At 42.9% G+C, this 16,741-nt stretch overlaps 6 protein-coding genes across 6 annotated transcripts; 1 reads left to right on the plus strand and 5 right to left on the minus strand.

The window, feature by feature from the left end:
• Positions 1 to 535: 535 nt before the first annotated feature.
• Positions 536 to 2,082, minus strand: Bfra_005171 (putative 4-aminobutyrate aminotransferase protein; the record flags this gene model as incomplete). Its single annotated transcript, XM_037335558.1, has 2 exons — positions 536 to 1,742; positions 1,805 to 2,082. 2 exons carry the CDS (start codon positions 2,080 to 2,082, stop codon positions 536 to 538), a joined length of 1,485 nt encoding a protein of 494 aa, XP_037192653.1.
• Positions 2,083 to 3,875: 1,793 nt separating this feature from the next.
• Positions 3,876 to 5,049, minus strand: Bfra_005172 (uncharacterized protein; the record flags this gene model as incomplete). The annotated part of the gene is made up of 3 exons (XM_037335559.1): positions 3,876 to 4,623; positions 4,684 to 4,767; positions 4,820 to 5,049. The coding sequence occupies 3 exons, from the start codon at positions 5,047 to 5,049 to the stop codon at positions 3,876 to 3,878; spliced, it is 1,062 nt and encodes a 353-aa protein (XP_037192654.1).
• Positions 5,050 to 6,326: 1,277 nt separating this feature from the next.
• Bfra_005173 (uncharacterized protein) lies at positions 6,327 to 7,667 on the minus strand (the record flags this gene model as incomplete). Its single annotated transcript, XM_037335560.1, has 1 exon — positions 6,327 to 7,667. The coding sequence occupies one exon, from the start codon at positions 7,665 to 7,667 to the stop codon at positions 6,327 to 6,329; it is 1,341 nt and encodes a 446-aa protein (XP_037192655.1).
• A 4,483-nt stretch (positions 7,668 to 12,150) lies between these two features.
• Bfra_005174 (uncharacterized protein) lies at positions 12,151 to 12,449 on the minus strand (the record flags this gene model as incomplete). Its single annotated transcript, XM_037335561.1, has 2 exons — positions 12,151 to 12,286; positions 12,331 to 12,449. 2 exons carry the CDS (start codon positions 12,447 to 12,449, stop codon positions 12,151 to 12,153), a joined length of 255 nt encoding a protein of 84 aa, XP_037192656.1.
• Positions 12,450 to 12,730: 281 nt separating this feature from the next.
• Positions 12,731 to 13,162, minus strand: Bfra_005175 (uncharacterized protein; the record flags this gene model as incomplete). Its single annotated transcript, XM_037335562.1, has 3 exons — positions 12,731 to 12,810; positions 12,959 to 13,011; positions 13,032 to 13,162. The coding sequence occupies 3 exons, from the start codon at positions 13,160 to 13,162 to the stop codon at positions 12,731 to 12,733; spliced, it is 264 nt and encodes an 87-aa protein (XP_037192657.1).
• A 197-nt stretch (positions 13,163 to 13,359) lies between these two features.
• Bfra_005176 (uncharacterized protein) lies at positions 13,360 to 14,007 on the plus strand (the record flags this gene model as incomplete). The annotated part of the gene is made up of 2 exons (XM_037335563.1): positions 13,360 to 13,476; positions 13,876 to 14,007. The coding sequence occupies 2 exons, from the start codon at positions 13,360 to 13,362 to the stop codon at positions 14,005 to 14,007; spliced, it is 249 nt and encodes an 82-aa protein (XP_037192658.1).
• Positions 14,008 to 16,741: the final 2,734 nt, after the last annotated feature.

Raw genomic sequence — 16,741 nt, forward strand, 5'->3', positions numbered from 1 at the left:
AAATATGATATACTTGAATGTAAATATCTTTCTGAACTCATCCGCCAACTTACCATTTTGCCGTACTTTCATTTCACTATTCGCATCACACCACATACACGATAGATACACGAAATACATCTTCACATCAACCCGCACCGCACTACACCCAAACAAAATTGAGCAAGGGCGAAATTTCGTCCCTCGTCAGATCTCTGTATTCATCCTCATACTCATCCTCATACTATTCTATCTAGATCATATGCATCTGCAAAAACCTGCGTGCTCATTTCATCTCATCTTCACCGCGCGATTAACGCAGTTGGTGATCCAACCTGAAAACTCCAAGCACATTTTACCCAGGCTAAGTTACATATCAATCCGTATCCGATGCAAAAAACCAATGTCCAAAAAAAGACCAAAATCAAAAATCAAAAAAAGGTGGTTAAAAAAAATCAAAAACGATATCGTGAGAAAGCAAAGTTCCTTTTATCATCGCTTAATGTGCTCATTTTCAAAGGGGAAAAAGTGAGACAGCGATACTCCTAGAGGAAAACTAGGATTTGAAGATCTTCTCAAGACCTTCCAACAAGATGTTGGCGTGGTGTTCTTGGAAAATCAACATAGGTCTGAGACGAACGGCTCGCTCTCCGGATCCTCCAATGTTGATACCGACACTCTTAGCCTTCTTGAGGACCTCATCTCTGCGGTTGCTGTCAAAGGCAAGGAAAGTTCCTTGTCCTTTACCTCTCAGGTTTTGGATCTCTCCTGGATATTGCTTGGCAAGACGTTCGAGCTCTCCGTAAAGGTAATCTCCAACCTTGGCGGTGTTGTTAACCAAATCCAAACGTTCGATTTCCTCAATGATGGCACGGAAAAGGATAGCACGAGCTGGGTCTCCCATCCAGGTGTTGAATTGACGGTATGGTTTGTTGGGACGGAGCTCAGGGTTTCCGAAGTAGTAACCGGCGGTTTGGGCCTTCTTAGAGAAAGTGACCATGTCGGGAGGGGTATCGAGGTTCCAATGTTCGTGGGCCCAGAATTTACCGGTGGCGCCGACACCGGTTTGAACTTCGTCGACGATGAGGAGGACGTTGTGTTTCTTGGTGAGGGCTCTGAGACCGCGGAAGAACGCGGGAGAGGCGTGGTTGTCTCCTCCTTCGGATTGAATGGGTTCGACTACGACGGCACAAGGCGGAAGGTGGTGAGTGGTGATGATACGTTCAACATCGGCAAGAGCTTCTTCTTCGATCTTCTGGTTCTCCACGACGTGATCCTCAAGTGGGTATTTGAGAAGAGGGAAAGTAGCTTGTGGCCAATCGAAAGCAGGAATATCGAGCTTGTGAATTGGCTTACTGCGAGTGGTAGAAAGGGAACCGAAAAGACGTCCGTGGAAGGCAGTCTTGAAAGACATGATAGATAATTGAGGAGCACCTGGTGCTTGGTTAAGCATAGATGAAGCAATATCTTCCTCTGAAAATTCCACATGTGCACCACCACGCTCTTGTTGTCTGCGATACATAAATGCAGCCTTGTATGCAGTCTCATTGGCATCTGAACCTGCCATGGCAGTGAACACCTGATCAAGACCCTTTGGTGCTACCTTCAGGATACCCGTCTTGAGAATATCGGCCCAATCGTGCGAAGGGAAATTGCCAAGGGCAGGACGGTTAATGATGGCAGATGCCATTTGTTCGGATTGTGCGGCTTTGAGGAGATGAGGATTGCTGTAACCAACTGGAATGGATGCAATTTGAGCATAACTATTATTCTGATATCAGTATATCGTGGGAAATTATGAAAAGAACAGGGAATGGTAACATACACATCCAACAAGACATTTCCATCTGGATCCGAAATGTAGTTACCCAAACTCTTTTGGTAATTGGCAAGCATGTTCAAACTTCTAGTGTCAAACACTTTATCCAATTCTGCAATTGCCTTTTGGGATTCTGGACCTGGAATGGCAGTCTTGATATGTGGTCTCTCTGGCTCACCAGTGAAGAATGGTTTGACACTCGTAGTGGCGTATGTTCGTACAGCTCGTGGAAGGGCCCTTGAAGCCATTGGAGGCAATTGGGCGGCGGCTCTTAGGGAAGCCATTGTTTGTGCGATGATGAGAAAGAGGGGAGATTGGTGAGAGAGAAGAAAAACAAGGAATAGAAAGAAGAAAGGGAGAGGAAGGGAGAGACTAGAAAATAAGAGCCAGAGAAGGAGTTTTATATCTTTTGTAGTATTGCTTACCTAGCTCGCTCTCTTCTCCTCGCCGCTGCAAGCGAGTGGGGTCGAGAATGAATTTCGGTTTGTTTTATAATCTTGCTAACCTTGCTGGACTTATCTTATCCGACTTATCGTGATTTGTGAGTGATTCGTGACGTGAAACTGTAACTAAAACCGGGGATTGTAAGGATTGGAAAGAGGGGCTCGAGGGAGGAGGCCCAGGAGGGAGATCCCCAGTGGTGGCTAATATGTGTGTATCGATTGAAATTACATAAGAGAAGAGTAAGTGAATTGATGGAAGAGCAATGATTGGCTTGATAATCATTTACATTCGAGGTTTGACTAACTTCAATGAGTACAGAGTATGCAATACTTTCTGAAGGCGACAACAGAGAGAGCTTCGACGACGACGATGACAGTATATGTAGCTGAGGACTTAACACTCAGCACTCAGTACTTAGCACTTAATGCACCATTCTACTTTTCACCTAGATTTTACAGATATGCTACCTACTTACCGTCCTTACTTATTAGCAGTCAACAAAGTCCAAAATCCAACATCAATCAATCAATAATTTTTCCTAATAGAGGTCGGCGAGTCAGCTAACATATCAACCCTGATATCAACCCATTTAAGCTTTTTAAGGGTCAAAGACCACTTTGATTGGGGAATCCATAAGATAACATCAACATCAACATCAACATCCATCTATTACTAAATTCAATTGGGAAAGTCCATCCTAATCATTGTTGACCAATCGATACGAGTACACTTGACCAAATTCGCCATCGTTTTCATCTCACCACCATTGCTATTGTTCTTCTCTCTTTCACTCCCCTTGATTTTCTGGATTCCTCCCATAAGTATGCGCGACGACGAGGTTCAAGTTCGTATTCTCTTGTCTGCTGATTGTCTATTCTCTGTTATATCATTCTCGCTTCTCGTTTCTTATCTTGTGAGTTATCAATCTGGCGGTTAGAATCGGCTTTTCGCGGGAGATCATGTGTTTTCTTTGGTTGAGGATATTGTATGCCTTACGTCAGAACATATTAGATTCAAAGTCAGAATGATAATAAATGGCAATGGTGACGGCGATGGCAGATATGATAGAGAAAGAATGTGCCTGGTATTGATCATTTTGAAGAAGTGTCGCCAAAAGAGAACCAATTCATGACATTCTGAAGTTCAAATATATTTGGAAGATATAATCTGGAAAATATATTCTGGAATTTGAGTGGCTTCAATTATCAGAGAATGTTCTTTGGTGTATTTCGACATTGCACGAGCACGTTAGAAGAGCTTATTTTCGGTGAAATTCTTATTCGAGCTGAAGATTGCGGGATCTGAATGTGTATTATAGAACGTCGTTGAATGGTAACGGGGAGCACATCGCTTCTTGCAGTAGTGAAGGGAATTTTGGAATTCAGGAGCATAGTATAAGAAACTTTTATTTATTTATTGTTATTGAAAGTCTTAGATTTTAAAACATAGTGGGATTTTGGATAGATTTCCACCATGTCCCTCTATAGTTTGACGGATGAACATATATCTTAAGTGGCGTTTAGTGGAGGATTTTTGGGGGGCCAGGGGGACAGTTGGTAGTTTTGGGAGACGATTCTAATACTCCTATATCTCTTGCCTTCAATCCACCCCTGCGCAAAAAAAACTCAATGATTTATTCCCCTGCCATCTCTGTCTCCCTCCGACTCTCACCCCCAAGCTCGCTAATAACAACTGGCTCTACTGGCGCCACCATCTCGGTCACCAGTGGTGCACAAGCCGGACGTTCACTAATCTCATCAACTACTCCATCGACCTGGCAATCTGGCTTGTTAACCATACGTCTCGCTTCGAAGGCATATGATGGAGATTTCTCACTGCCTCTAGCTGAAGTCCAGCTTGTGTGTGGGTTTGAGTCTAGGTTTGGAGAGGCGTAGGATGCAACTTGGATTTCTGGATTTGAGTTTAATGATGACTGTGGTATATTGGTGGTTGAAGAAGATGAGCGCCGTCGCCAGAGAAGGAAACCGATTGTGACTAGGGATACAACGAGTAGTGTCGCACCTACTGCTACTCCGATGACGATACCTGTGGGAAGGGTGTGATGGGTGGTTGCTACCGCGGAGGATGATGTGACAATAGCCAATATGGCGCTGGTTGATGTTGATGTTGATGATGTTGTGCTTGTTGAGGTAGATGGTGCTGTACTTGTTTGTGGGGCCAGTGAGCTCATAGAAGATACGACAGTCACGTACTGCGTGATAGTGGGCGATCCGGGGTTTGAAAACGAACCCCCCCAATTGTATGTATCGGTCACGACTATGATGTCGCCAGGCGTCGTTACATCGTTACAATATATTACCTCAAGCTCATTATAGGCATCAAAAACATACGTATTACAGTATGGCCAGGCGGAGGCAGTACTGGATCAACCTATGTTAAAGGGATTGCTCAATATCTACACAGGTAGTGTTAGAACTCACCAATAAGATGCACCAACTGATTCTAGATAGGTCTGGTTCTCTGTGTATGGATAGCAGGTAGTTGCCACACTGCAAGATTCTCCCCTTCATGGTTTCAGCCTCTGACTTTCATTCGAATGAGAAAGAGATAACTCACGGATAGCAGCACGCCGCGTAATTGCTGATGGGACCAACACAAATAGCAGGCGAATTGCAAATATCGTTGTTGCATGTTTTAAAGTCGCGCTCTAAGGCTCGATTGAGATCATTTTGAGGAACTGGCGCTGTAATCATAGGATAACCTGCATCTGTAGGCATTGTCATTGGACTGGCAAGCAAGCCAAACAATAATGTCGAGCAAATAGCATTTCTTAGAAAGGCAGTCATATTCAATTGCCCGTCACTTTGAACTCAATAAGAAAGTGCCAAGTAAGAAGGATATGTATGAGATATCATGAAAGAAATATAAACTTAAAGGCATGGTAACAGAATACAAGGCTGGGTAGAACGTTTATTGTACCACAACAAAACGAGAACGACGAGGCGAATTTTCCTGCATTTGTCCGTTGACCCGCCTATCTTCCAAAATCGACTGGCTTGGATAATTTAAAATGAAATAGATATCTTCATGCAAAGGGACACAGCTTTTTGAGGAGCCACTTATGGCGACAGCGGCGTAAGAAAAATGCATTGCCGTGAATATTCTTTGGTTGGCATATGGAAGTACACCGGTGCTCCTCGGGAACAGTCTGCAAAAGCCCGCAGATAACAGACGTGAAGAAGTGATCCACCATGCTCCTAGATGTACATACTCAACTCACAGCCTGGTTTGGCGAACACCCTTTGTGCATGTAGTCCGAATATCGGTGTGAAGAGTATGGCTTTGAAAGATATGGCGAATCAATATCAATGTGCCTGTCTGCAATCATTCTGGGCAGTTGGGGCGGGGGAAGGGGAAGATGATGAGTATCATATGTCAGAACTGGGATCTCGAAGTTAGGTCCCTTCTAACTGTTTCGATATCACAAAAGATTTGTAGTATCATCGTGTGACGCCAACTCCAGGCAGCTGGCATCCGGAGATTTGAAATTGATAGTCCCTAAACCAATAATAAACAAATCACATTATAAATCTGAGCTTGCCTCGTACTGCCATACTGCATACTGCATACTGCAAACTGGCTAGAAATACGCATGCACATGGAATTCCAAGCTCCAGGTGGTATCAATTTTATACCATGTCTCCTTTACGACATCAAGCCCTTACCCCAAAGTCGGGAAAGAGATGTGATTCAACGATTTCAAGATTTGAGAGGTTTCACGATTTCAAGATTTGAGAGGTTTCAATTTATCAATATAATTGTCGGGAAGAATTGGAATAAAGACAAGATGCCGGAACTGCTTGGTTATCTTCGTCGTTGATGTTTAGAATGACAAATACGATCATATTTTCACAAGGTGGTTTTTTACCAAGTTACAAAGGATTGTGTAACATATACTGAATAAATCGCAAGACTAAATTAAACACAGTTCGAGATAGTAGAAGATGTGTGAAATAATCAGATTCAGTGAAACCAAAATTTAACCTCAGCAATTGTCCCTTGTTAGCACGGATAGCAGTCAGACGGAAGTCCAAGTCATCCTCCGGGCCTATTCCGCCTCCACTCATTTTTTTCCATGCCTATTCCGCATCCGCTCCTCTTCCTCTGCCTCCTCCTGCGCAATGTGAGCTTCAGCGTCCGCACCTCCATAGCTCATGAGAGCACTCCTCCCATTAACGAAGTCCGTTCCCCTGAACCGGGCGGCCATAGGATTAGCTCTCCAGTAAAGGCCCCTAATCTCTGGCATACTATATGGCGCTCTTCCCAGCCCCCTATAGGCGCTCCACTTATATTTATGTAATTCATTTGGCCGAATGCCCGAGTTCAACTTTACATCCAACCTTTGAACTGGCAACATATCGTACAGCTGAGCCACAACAAATTTCGTACGAACCCACACTAGCGGTACAAATCCCGCCAACGACCAACCTGTAAGCCCAATGGTTGGAACTCGTAGATCCGAATAGCCTCCATTGGGATAGTCCATGAGCATAATATGATCAGGGTACAAAGCGTTGTGCGTGAAACAGAACTCCGACAATCCAGGTGCCAATGCTGTACTTGCCCAGCTGGCTTGCATGCCTGCTGGGTCGTAGGGACTTACCCCAAGCTCGTAATGCACCGGCAAAACCTGATCCATAATGCCTTTTCCTTCAACGCTCTCAATCTTGTCCCCTTTTATCTTGGACAATTCAAAACAAAAATCCTTCACAGCCGTTATGACATTCTCCCTTTGTTGTGGCGAAAGTATCGGCCATGCTTGTTCAAAGTTCAAACCATATAATTGAGTTTCAAACGTAATATGACGCTTCATCTGCACCTCATAGCGTATGACTTCGGGGATCTTAAATCTCTCAGCCTGCTCAGGTGAAAGTTTTCCCTTCATCCAGTTCAGCGTTACGGAGTGATGTGTGATATCATGTTGTAGATGGATAAAGCCCATTTTCAAAATGCCGCTGTACCCAATACTCCATACCGCCGAATTGGTCATCCAGGTACGTGTATCTAGAAGTCCTGTGAGCGGAATGTCACCCCCGGCCCGGAAACGTCTCGTTGAACGTTTATGAAAAGTAGCCTTGGGCGGAGGCATAGGAGCGTCCGTAATATGATAGCTAGAATCGTCTTTTTCATCGTACCAATCTGCAGACGGAGATCGGCCTTGGCTCCGCCGCAAGATGAGATTGCAGATTAGCCAGGCGTCCGGATCGTCATCTATTTCTTTGAGACTCTGGTTCATTGGCCAGCTACCATTTTGAATGCGCCATTTCACTTCGTTTTCTTCATAGTTGTACGTGGGATCGAATTTGTCACAATCATACCAGAACCGCTTGACTTTGTCGAGTGGAGGATACCATTGGCTTTCTAACCAGGGGCTTTCTTCTTCCAAGGAGCCTTCTGTTGTCATGTTTGATCGATAATAATGGTATATGATAGATTACAGATGTACATACTTATGCTGGTACGTCTGTGAAAACTTTAAGTGGGTGATAATAGGATAGATGAAGTGATGGAAATCACAAAGGTTTATATAAACATTCCCTGAAAGAATTCAAAGTAAGAAGGCTAACACGAAGGCAGAACCATCATTTCATCAAAGTAAACACTCTACCGATGAAAAGAAAGGGATTAGTGGGATAAGGATAACAAGGAGAGTAATGTCATTCGGAATCGCTCATAGGACTTGATTAATTCGACTACATCTACAAAGAAACTTATTTGAACAAGGGCTATTCGAGTCGCCATTCCACAACTGTACGAATAGCGAGTTTCATAGCAGAATAACACGAGAAATGGGAAAATCTCAACGAAGAGTATAAAGAAATACAGCACGCTATTCAGGCTGTTTTGAGGTATATCATCTAGCTCAAGGGCCTTAAGAATGAAAGGTTGTACGATTCGAAGCCAACAACGAATTTACAAAGGATCTTCAATGCAAAATATGCGTCTCGATAAAAGACGGATCCCTTCATAACACAAACCATATTTTAACTAATGGAGATTGTGGATCGAGATCGAAATTGAAATCGAGATCAGATGGATTAACATTCGATTGAATGACTTGAATCACATATTGATCTAGTGGTTTCCTTTGTGAATGATAAATGCAGTTTTGAATGGACACGAGCGGACAAAGGTAATACAGACCAACCCGATGACTTCGAAGTTGGTCGAGGTTACCTAGTTCTTTCATCACCTACAATCGACTAGACGTGACTGTCCTTTGATCGCGAAATTGAACTAGCAGGTAACTTGGGATCTGCTTCTCCGGAATAATCCGCTTCCGTTTCGTTGTTTCGTTAGGAATGTGACAAGATTACTGATACTTGGGATAATGTGCAGCTGTGAGACTATGCAAACAAGGAAGAAACGATTGACTCTACTAAACCTAGATAGGCACACAAGGGAAATTCTAGACGCTGGTGTTGAATGTAAACTTGATGACTGCTAAGCTCTTAGTTAAGGTATATTCAACAACGCAAAATACAGCAATGTGAGAGAAACGAAGCAACTCGTTTAATCCATGAGATTCTAAGAACTTGTGTATTGCACCAATTATCATATCCGTTTCAGAACAAACAAACAAACAAACACTTACAAGCTCCCATTCAGACTGAACCCCAGCCCCCACTCTCCTCAAACCGTGTGCTGCTAGCGTCTCGTGCGCCTACTTGCTTCCACATAGTGCTTTGATAACTAAAATTTAACATTCATATCCCCTTTGTAAGATGTTTATATGCGATTTTGTACCAAGCTGCAACGAACTATTGGCTCAGCCATCTATTGCATCCAATGCAATTGCTCTCAAGACTTTTGCATCGCGTCTAACAGTCTCATAGCGCAGGTCGCTCCCACCAAGCAAGCAGAGTCCTAAACTCTCGTTAGTATTCGAATCTTCTTCACAGGATGTTCATATACTATATACTGTACTAGATGGCTAAAGCGGCGTAGCAATCGATTGCATACAATGCCATCTTCATCGTGCCGCTGGCATCGCCGGGTGTCGTTGGCGGAGCTGTTTAATCCACACGCGGAACAGACGGAATCTGGGATTTGAGCTTGAGACATATTCGCGGGGTATTGTATGAAGATAGTGTAAAAGATTCGAAATGAGATTTCTTCGTGTGTAGCGTATGTGAGCAAGGTTGGGATAGGTTCAGTATGGACGACACTTCCCAAAGTCTGGCTAAGCGTAAATATTACGCAAAGGCGAAGATTATCGAAAAGTACTTGATATGGATTTCCAGATGCTTCAGGATATTGGGTCGGCAATGGAATTCACTGTAGGGCATCATCCCAATTTAATGTAACATTTTCTTTATATAATCCTCTGAGGTTTCAAGTAGCGGATTATGAACTATGATGATGATGAACAGAGCATCTGAGATAACTTCGGATCTCTCCAATCTTTTTGAATCCAACATGCTTTGGATGTCGAACATTGATTCTCGCTTCGGCTTCATCTCTTCAATCTGAAAGAATTTTGACTACGAAACGATCGAAACAGGGATCCGTCATTTCATTGAAGAACATACAGAGAACCGTGTATCGTATTTCAGTCATTAGGGCTGAATACAATGTTTGATCCTTGATGCAAACCCACTAAGGGTCGGCGAGACTATCTGTCATAGGAGTCAAAAGGCTTGAGAGTGACGAACTGGACATGCCTTCTTCACAATGAAGCAATTGTTGTGACACTTATCTGATTCTATAGCATATCAAAGATCTCATAAAAAGTCACTAACTTCCACAATGAAATACTTGATCCCTCAAAATTGACCGAATTCGTTCATAGGTCTGTTCATTGCCTACTACATAACTGAAAACTCCTTTAGTGGCGAGCCGGCACAATAACGTTGGAAGCAGAGATAGAAAGAATTGCGACATTAAGCTATTAAAAGCGCATTCATGAGATCACGACAACAATGACTGATAATTTTAAATCAGTGACCCCAAAAATGCTTTCTGAGATATAATCTCTACGCCACCTCAAGTAGCATAATTCGAAACGCGCCCTGATTCACAGGCTAGGCTCAGTAATGATTCTTAGAAGCTTCAAAATGATCCGAAAGAGAGTTGCCTTCGATGTGTAATTATTGTTTGTCGCAGAATCAACTGATGGCGCAGACGCATCTGAAACTGATGTCTTAAGTGGATATGAATACATTGGATGTGGAAGCTCTTGTAAGGACGAATGTCATTGCTGTTATATGTGCAAGATTCAAATAACAATAAGGAATTGTGGGAAGATAAGTGCACAGAATTTGACAAAAGATGCGTCAATCGTAAATCATGTTATACTCCTACAGCGTGAACAAATAGGGAGCTGTTCAATCAACACCGCCCGACTACCCTCATAGTGCCCTTCCAACCTCTAAGACTAAGCTTGGCCCAGCTGTATGTCAGGAAGAATGATTTGAGCCAACACGCAGATGGTCCCAACCGGATTTTTTAGAAAGAAATAGAGAACATCTGTTTTCACAGAGTGGTGACTGGCCACGCTGCAAGCTCACAAAGCGTGGCGTTGAAAAGCTCCGAGAAAGTCTTCGAAAGGGTATCCAAGATTGCAAGAAGTAGATATTCATCATACTGAAGGACAGTCTTGTGTATACTGAAAGGATTGAGGCGCCCCGGGCGTGTTTTAGAGTTTGAGAGGAAATCATCGTGCCGAGGGTTTTGCGGATGTGTTTTGCCAAGGGACATGCATTTTGCCCCTGCTGTACAGACATGTCTTGTAAGTATCACATGATCATATGATCATATGATTTTGGAACTTTTGAAGGAAAGGGTCAGCTACAAGAGAGATCCTCCTTGTATAAATACTATAGCTTCTGTATATGAGAGCCCTAGTTCAATATATCTAACGCACAACAGATAGGAGAAAGATGAAACTTATGATCACGTGCACATGCCATTGGGCCAAATCCGGCCTGTTTCTTCCCCTACGAATAGACCCCGTAGGAGCGAACGAATCGATTGTTAAAACTTCAGCTCTCAGCCCTCAGCTTAGCACGTCAAAATGTCCCCAATTGAAGAACAAAAAGAGAAGAAGCAAGAGTCATGCGATTTTCCACGCCCCTCGCACTATCATGCAAACCCATTCCATCCAAGAGAAAGTAAAAATAGTAATCACTGAAAGGTAGTTGGGCAAACGGGTTATCGGAACGAATTCTAGAAACGGAGAGAACGAAGAAACGACAACGATAGCGATGGAAAAAAAAGGAAATCCACGACGCACGGTACGGATACAACTTTCCGTACGGAGTGCATGAAGGGAAAAGGATCTAACCGCCTTCAAAGGGGAAAGAAAAGAAAAAGGGGCGGGCCGTTGTGACGACTCATGAGTGAGAGCATAAGCATGAATAGTAGCAATATTCATGGGTATAATCGCAATAGAAGTATAATAATGCTATAGATTGAAAAATCGTTTCGTTTCATGAATGTTTATTATATCCCGAGTTCCTTCTCTTTTCGTCCGAACTTTGAAGTAGTAGGGGACTTAAGTCCTCGGTCTTTTAGTTTCTTACCTAGTCGTCGTTGTTTCAAATTCGAGGATGAAGTCTGTGCTCGCCTTCAACCACGAAGATTTTCCGACCTCCAATTAAAAATTATTATACACCGGTACTGATGTTCAGCGTGTCATTTCCACTCATTAGTGTTACCCGAGCGAGTGTTTAGGGCTCGGGGATTTTCACTCCTATCTACCTACCTAGGTAGGTACCGATTCGCGATCGATTGATGGAATCCCACTGTATGGATGAAAATGCGCGAGTAATTTTCTCGCCTGGTCTTGTTCTGTATCTCTTTCGAGCCGGATGCCTGGTAAGGTTGGCATGGGGTTTGTCCCGGGGCATTCGGAGTTACATGCCAGAGTTTCCTGTGCGTTGAGTTTAGAGACGGAATACCACTCTGTACAGGTAGCAGGATAAGTTGTCCAGGGCCCTTGACTTTGATCTTTCAAGGGTCTCAGGGCTGAAATGATGGTCGGGGTAACATTCTTTATCGGGAAGGGTCGCCGATGTCACTCTGGCTGCAAGTTAATATTGAAGATATTGCATCACATCACATACAGATATTGAACAAGATTCGGAATCTTCGGTCGATGATAGATGGAAGTTGGAGATCGTCGGCTAAGAAGCGAAGAAACTTGAAAGAAATCTGATCCGATGTCCGAGAAATACAATACCATTAGCATTATATTGCAATCCCGTTGCAAATAAGATTCGAAGAAAGGATTGAGATGAACTTTTCTCCACAAAGTCCACCCTTTTACCAGGACATCACGTTTGTTTTACCCATCTTCCGGCTGAAAAACGTGAATGAGAATGAATAGATGAACGGCCTAGAATTATCAGTAGGGAAGTTCCTTGTCAAAAGATTCGTTACAAATGAAATCCAAAGGTTCTCGTGCAGAAAAGAATAGAATCCAGAACAATTGATTGGCATTACTGGAAGTATGATGATGATATTTTAATTAGAAACATTGGAGCCGTGCCAAGTGTGTCGGAGAAATATGGTGGTTTTGCTTGCAGATGAAGACAGAGTTTTCCCTGTCATTGATGATTAGCAATCGAGAAAGGTGACAGAAACGGGCATTACAACATTGGTGGATTGGTTTTACTGAAGAATATATGTAAGAGTAATTTATGTTCATCCCATCTGTAGTTGAACGGCGAAGTCTGTTCCTGTGAGACTTACACGACACGATGACGATCTCAGGAGCAGTCCCATTGAATCGTCGAGTCGCTTTCCTAGAATGGAAGTTCGTTACTCATTGAAGAAAATCTGATTAGATGACTGTACGAGTTGAGACTTGAGATAGTTACAACTTACCAAAAGGCTAGAACGTTTTCCATCCGAAGATATTTTCGTGACTGTAGAGTTAGAGAACTCTCGGGGCATTTCTCATATCTGTCGATCAATCATCTGAGCACCCTTTCAATTTCGTTCAAACTTTTTCTGTGCTCATTCTCAGCTGGCTTCATCGTTTCGTTGTTTCGGAAGCGCAGCAACTATCATTACACTCGAGTACATACTTAGCCGGTAGGTATTCATCCCATCAACTAATCATTATACTTTCCGTCTAATTCCCAAAAGAGATGACCATTCTCTCTAGTTTGAGTCCCTGCTCTGTCCTCAATAGCTGCAGCGGCCTAGATGCAGGTACAGATGCTTTGAAGCCAGACAAGCCTTCAAGAACAGCCCTTGCATACGAAGTAGCCCTCTTTTGTGATAAACCACCCTAATTCTAAGGCTTCCATACAGAAAAAGAGGAAATTCTCTCGTGTTTCAAAAGCCTCCTTTAAATCATTGAGCCAATCGTAAACATTTCCGGTGCGTACCGCCAATTAGATCTCCGCACAGATCAATGCATGCTAGGTACGTACCATTAGCATTTGCGATGAATAGTTCTTTTCTTTCCTTTTGTATCTCGAGTTGTTCATCGCATGAAGTTTCTATGAGCATAAGGAGGAGAGAATGAGTATCTCACCGCAGCATTAATCATCATAAATAATGTGTTATGCCATATAACAAGGAAATTATATCATTGTTCCTCTGACATGCGATCATACTCTTGTCAAGCAAACTCAATCATTCACTAACACGCATCTAAGCTTAAAGTGGAGGAGAGCAGCAATCCCAAAGAGCTAATGCCTAACATAACAAACGAAACCACTACTACGAGCACTACAGTCTACGGCATTCACACAGACCTCGTCGACGGATGCAAAGTAAACAAACCGTGAAAATTTTGTAAACACACAGATGAATTTCAAAATAGGACGGTAATGATACCTATGATTGATATCTATTATTGATATAATGAATGTAAAATTCTGCCACCGTCTTTCCCCCTACCCCTCGTGCTTTCTCACATCGATCTGATCTGATTTTCTAATCCGGAAGTGATATTCTTATATCGTATGCTTCATGCATTGAACGACATACACAATATTGATATTAAATTGAGATCACGAATCACCATCAGCCAGCATTCTTCCCACAAATACAATCCGGGGTACTCAGGAATTCTGGAACTTCAGAAAGATACCGATACACAAAACATTGGAATTTCACCAACTCGACACAATCACACACATATCCCCAGAAAATAAACTACCCCTCCACCTTCCTCTAACAAGACACACCTACTCGAAAACGATTCTTACCACCGAATCCTCAAGCATTAGAAGATCAATATCTGACATCCGCTGTACAACATTCAAGCAAGCAATCCAGCAAGCCCTTTCCTTACCCATCTACCTTCCACCACAACGCCTCTGGTCCAACAGCCATCATCGTCCGGTCTCCCTATTGGTCTCTCACCCAAAACGCACCCGGTCTCCCTCCCAAATCAACAACAACCTCACATTACTAAAACCCCATAATCATATATACCCTCTCCGCAGCAAAACCAAGCTCCATCCTCGCCGCCCGCACGTTTACGAGCGCTCAGCCCCATCCCATCCCGCCCAGCCAGACAGGCAAGACAAACTTCGCACGTACACTTGCACTTGCATTAAAACATTTGCTTCTTCCCGTCACGCAACTCGCATGCCGGATTTCTTGGCCGCCTTTTCCTTTTCTCTTAATTTAGGATCCTGATTTTTTTTATTTGCTTGCTTTCCTCATCCAATCCTCTTCCTCTCTCTTCATCTCAATTCGCAATACCTGTCATCCCGGTTCTTGGTATATCATACCGCCTTCATCAATATCAATATCGATATTCATATCAGTATCCATTGATCCTCCAACCTACTCATTCTGCCCTAGGAGATAACAAAACACGCGATTCCGACCGACCGACTAACGCGTGAGAGAAGCTCCCAAAAAAGAAAAAAGAAAAGAAACAAAATCAACAACAAGAAGAGACACTTACTTTTTCCAAACCATTATATCGTCTTCCAAGTCATCCCTCGAGTTTCACTCTTCCTTCCTTTCTCTCTTCCTTTCTCTTCGAGTTCTCCTCCTCCTTCGAATTTCCCCGTCGAGTATCTCGATTTCGATTTCCAATCTTCAATTTCATTTCTCCATAGCTCCGGGATATATTTACACCACATATACATAGCAACGGCACTACCACAAACTCAAAACAAAAACAGTCAACAATTTTGTGGAGAACTTCATTCATTTACTCGTTCATTCAGTCATTTACTATCGTATACATCCGTTATACATTCATTTATTCATTTATTTACTCCCACCATCCTTCACTTCGCAAACCAATCCCCAAGAATTCCGAAGAAGACGTCACCGCTCCATTATTCCTTTATTCTATCCATCCATCCATTCATTGCAAAAAAAAACATCTTATTTTATTTTTTAACAATCTTTTCTTCTACCCCATCAAATCATCAAATCATCAAATCAAAATCATCAAACCAACCCTCCACCCCTTCATCTAGAACCCCCCGTCCCCGTCTCGCCAAACTTTCCAACCTTCCAACCTTCCAATTCCAGGCACAGGCACAAAAACAAGGTCTCCATTCTCCAGCCTTCAGGAGTTAACGAAGCATAAGCATAAGCAGAAGAAAAGAAGAATAAGAGGCAGAAGATTGATTACAAGAATCCACCCAAATAAAACTCCACTCACTCGCCCCGCCCCGCCTCGCCTTACGAACGAAACAAACCCGAGACGAAACGAGCATCCCTCCATTCCATCTCACCGGCCCCATCTAAAAATCTTTCCTAATAATCGTGCTTTTAAGAAAAAAGCAACTCCATACATACAGAGGCACATACAGAGTACATAACAAACCATACAAAACTAAGCCAAGCCCCCTCAAAAAAAAACTCTACTCGGCATAATCCCAGTAACCTTCCGCAAGGTTTCTTGGGACCAGGCTCGGTATTGGAAATCCACAGAGTATTCTATATTAATTTTCGCAAGAAAAACTATAATCAACAAATCCCGTCAACCTGGTCATTAATTCTTTTGAAGATATAACTCCACTCGCTCATAATATCCACCCATATTACTCTCTGCCACCCCGTCATCTACGCAAATCCGAACTACCATCTCATGCGAATTCCTTCCCTTTGCTTTCCCTAACAACGACTACGAGACGAGTTCGAAGACGACGAAAAATAACAATCTACTTACTTGTACAACCACACACGCACACACGCACGCTTTTTTTCCATTCTCCAAATTCCAAAATAGATCCCACGTTTTAACTTTCCATCAAAAAGCGAAAAAGATCCAAAATTAAATTCTACGAAGAAGAAGAAGGAGAAGAGTACGACATTGATTTGCTGCACCTACCGGTCTGCCTACCCACCTGCATATCATATCATCATCCTGCACGTTGCCGAAGCTCACCCAATCCATGCTCACGGATTCTTCCAAGCCTACTTACTGCACCGCAATATTTCCCACGTACATATACACGATTTATCCATCTGGGATTAATTATTTACCAAGAGTCGCTCCTAGCAAACAGATCAGACATCGATACGTACATTACATCGTACACAACA

Source organism: Botrytis fragariae (assembly GCF_013461495.1).
Source record: "Botrytis fragariae strain BVB16 chromosome Unknown tig00000054, whole genome shotgun sequence".
Taxonomy (NCBI): Eukaryota; Fungi; Ascomycota; class Leotiomycetes; order Helotiales; family Sclerotiniaceae; genus Botrytis; species Botrytis fragariae.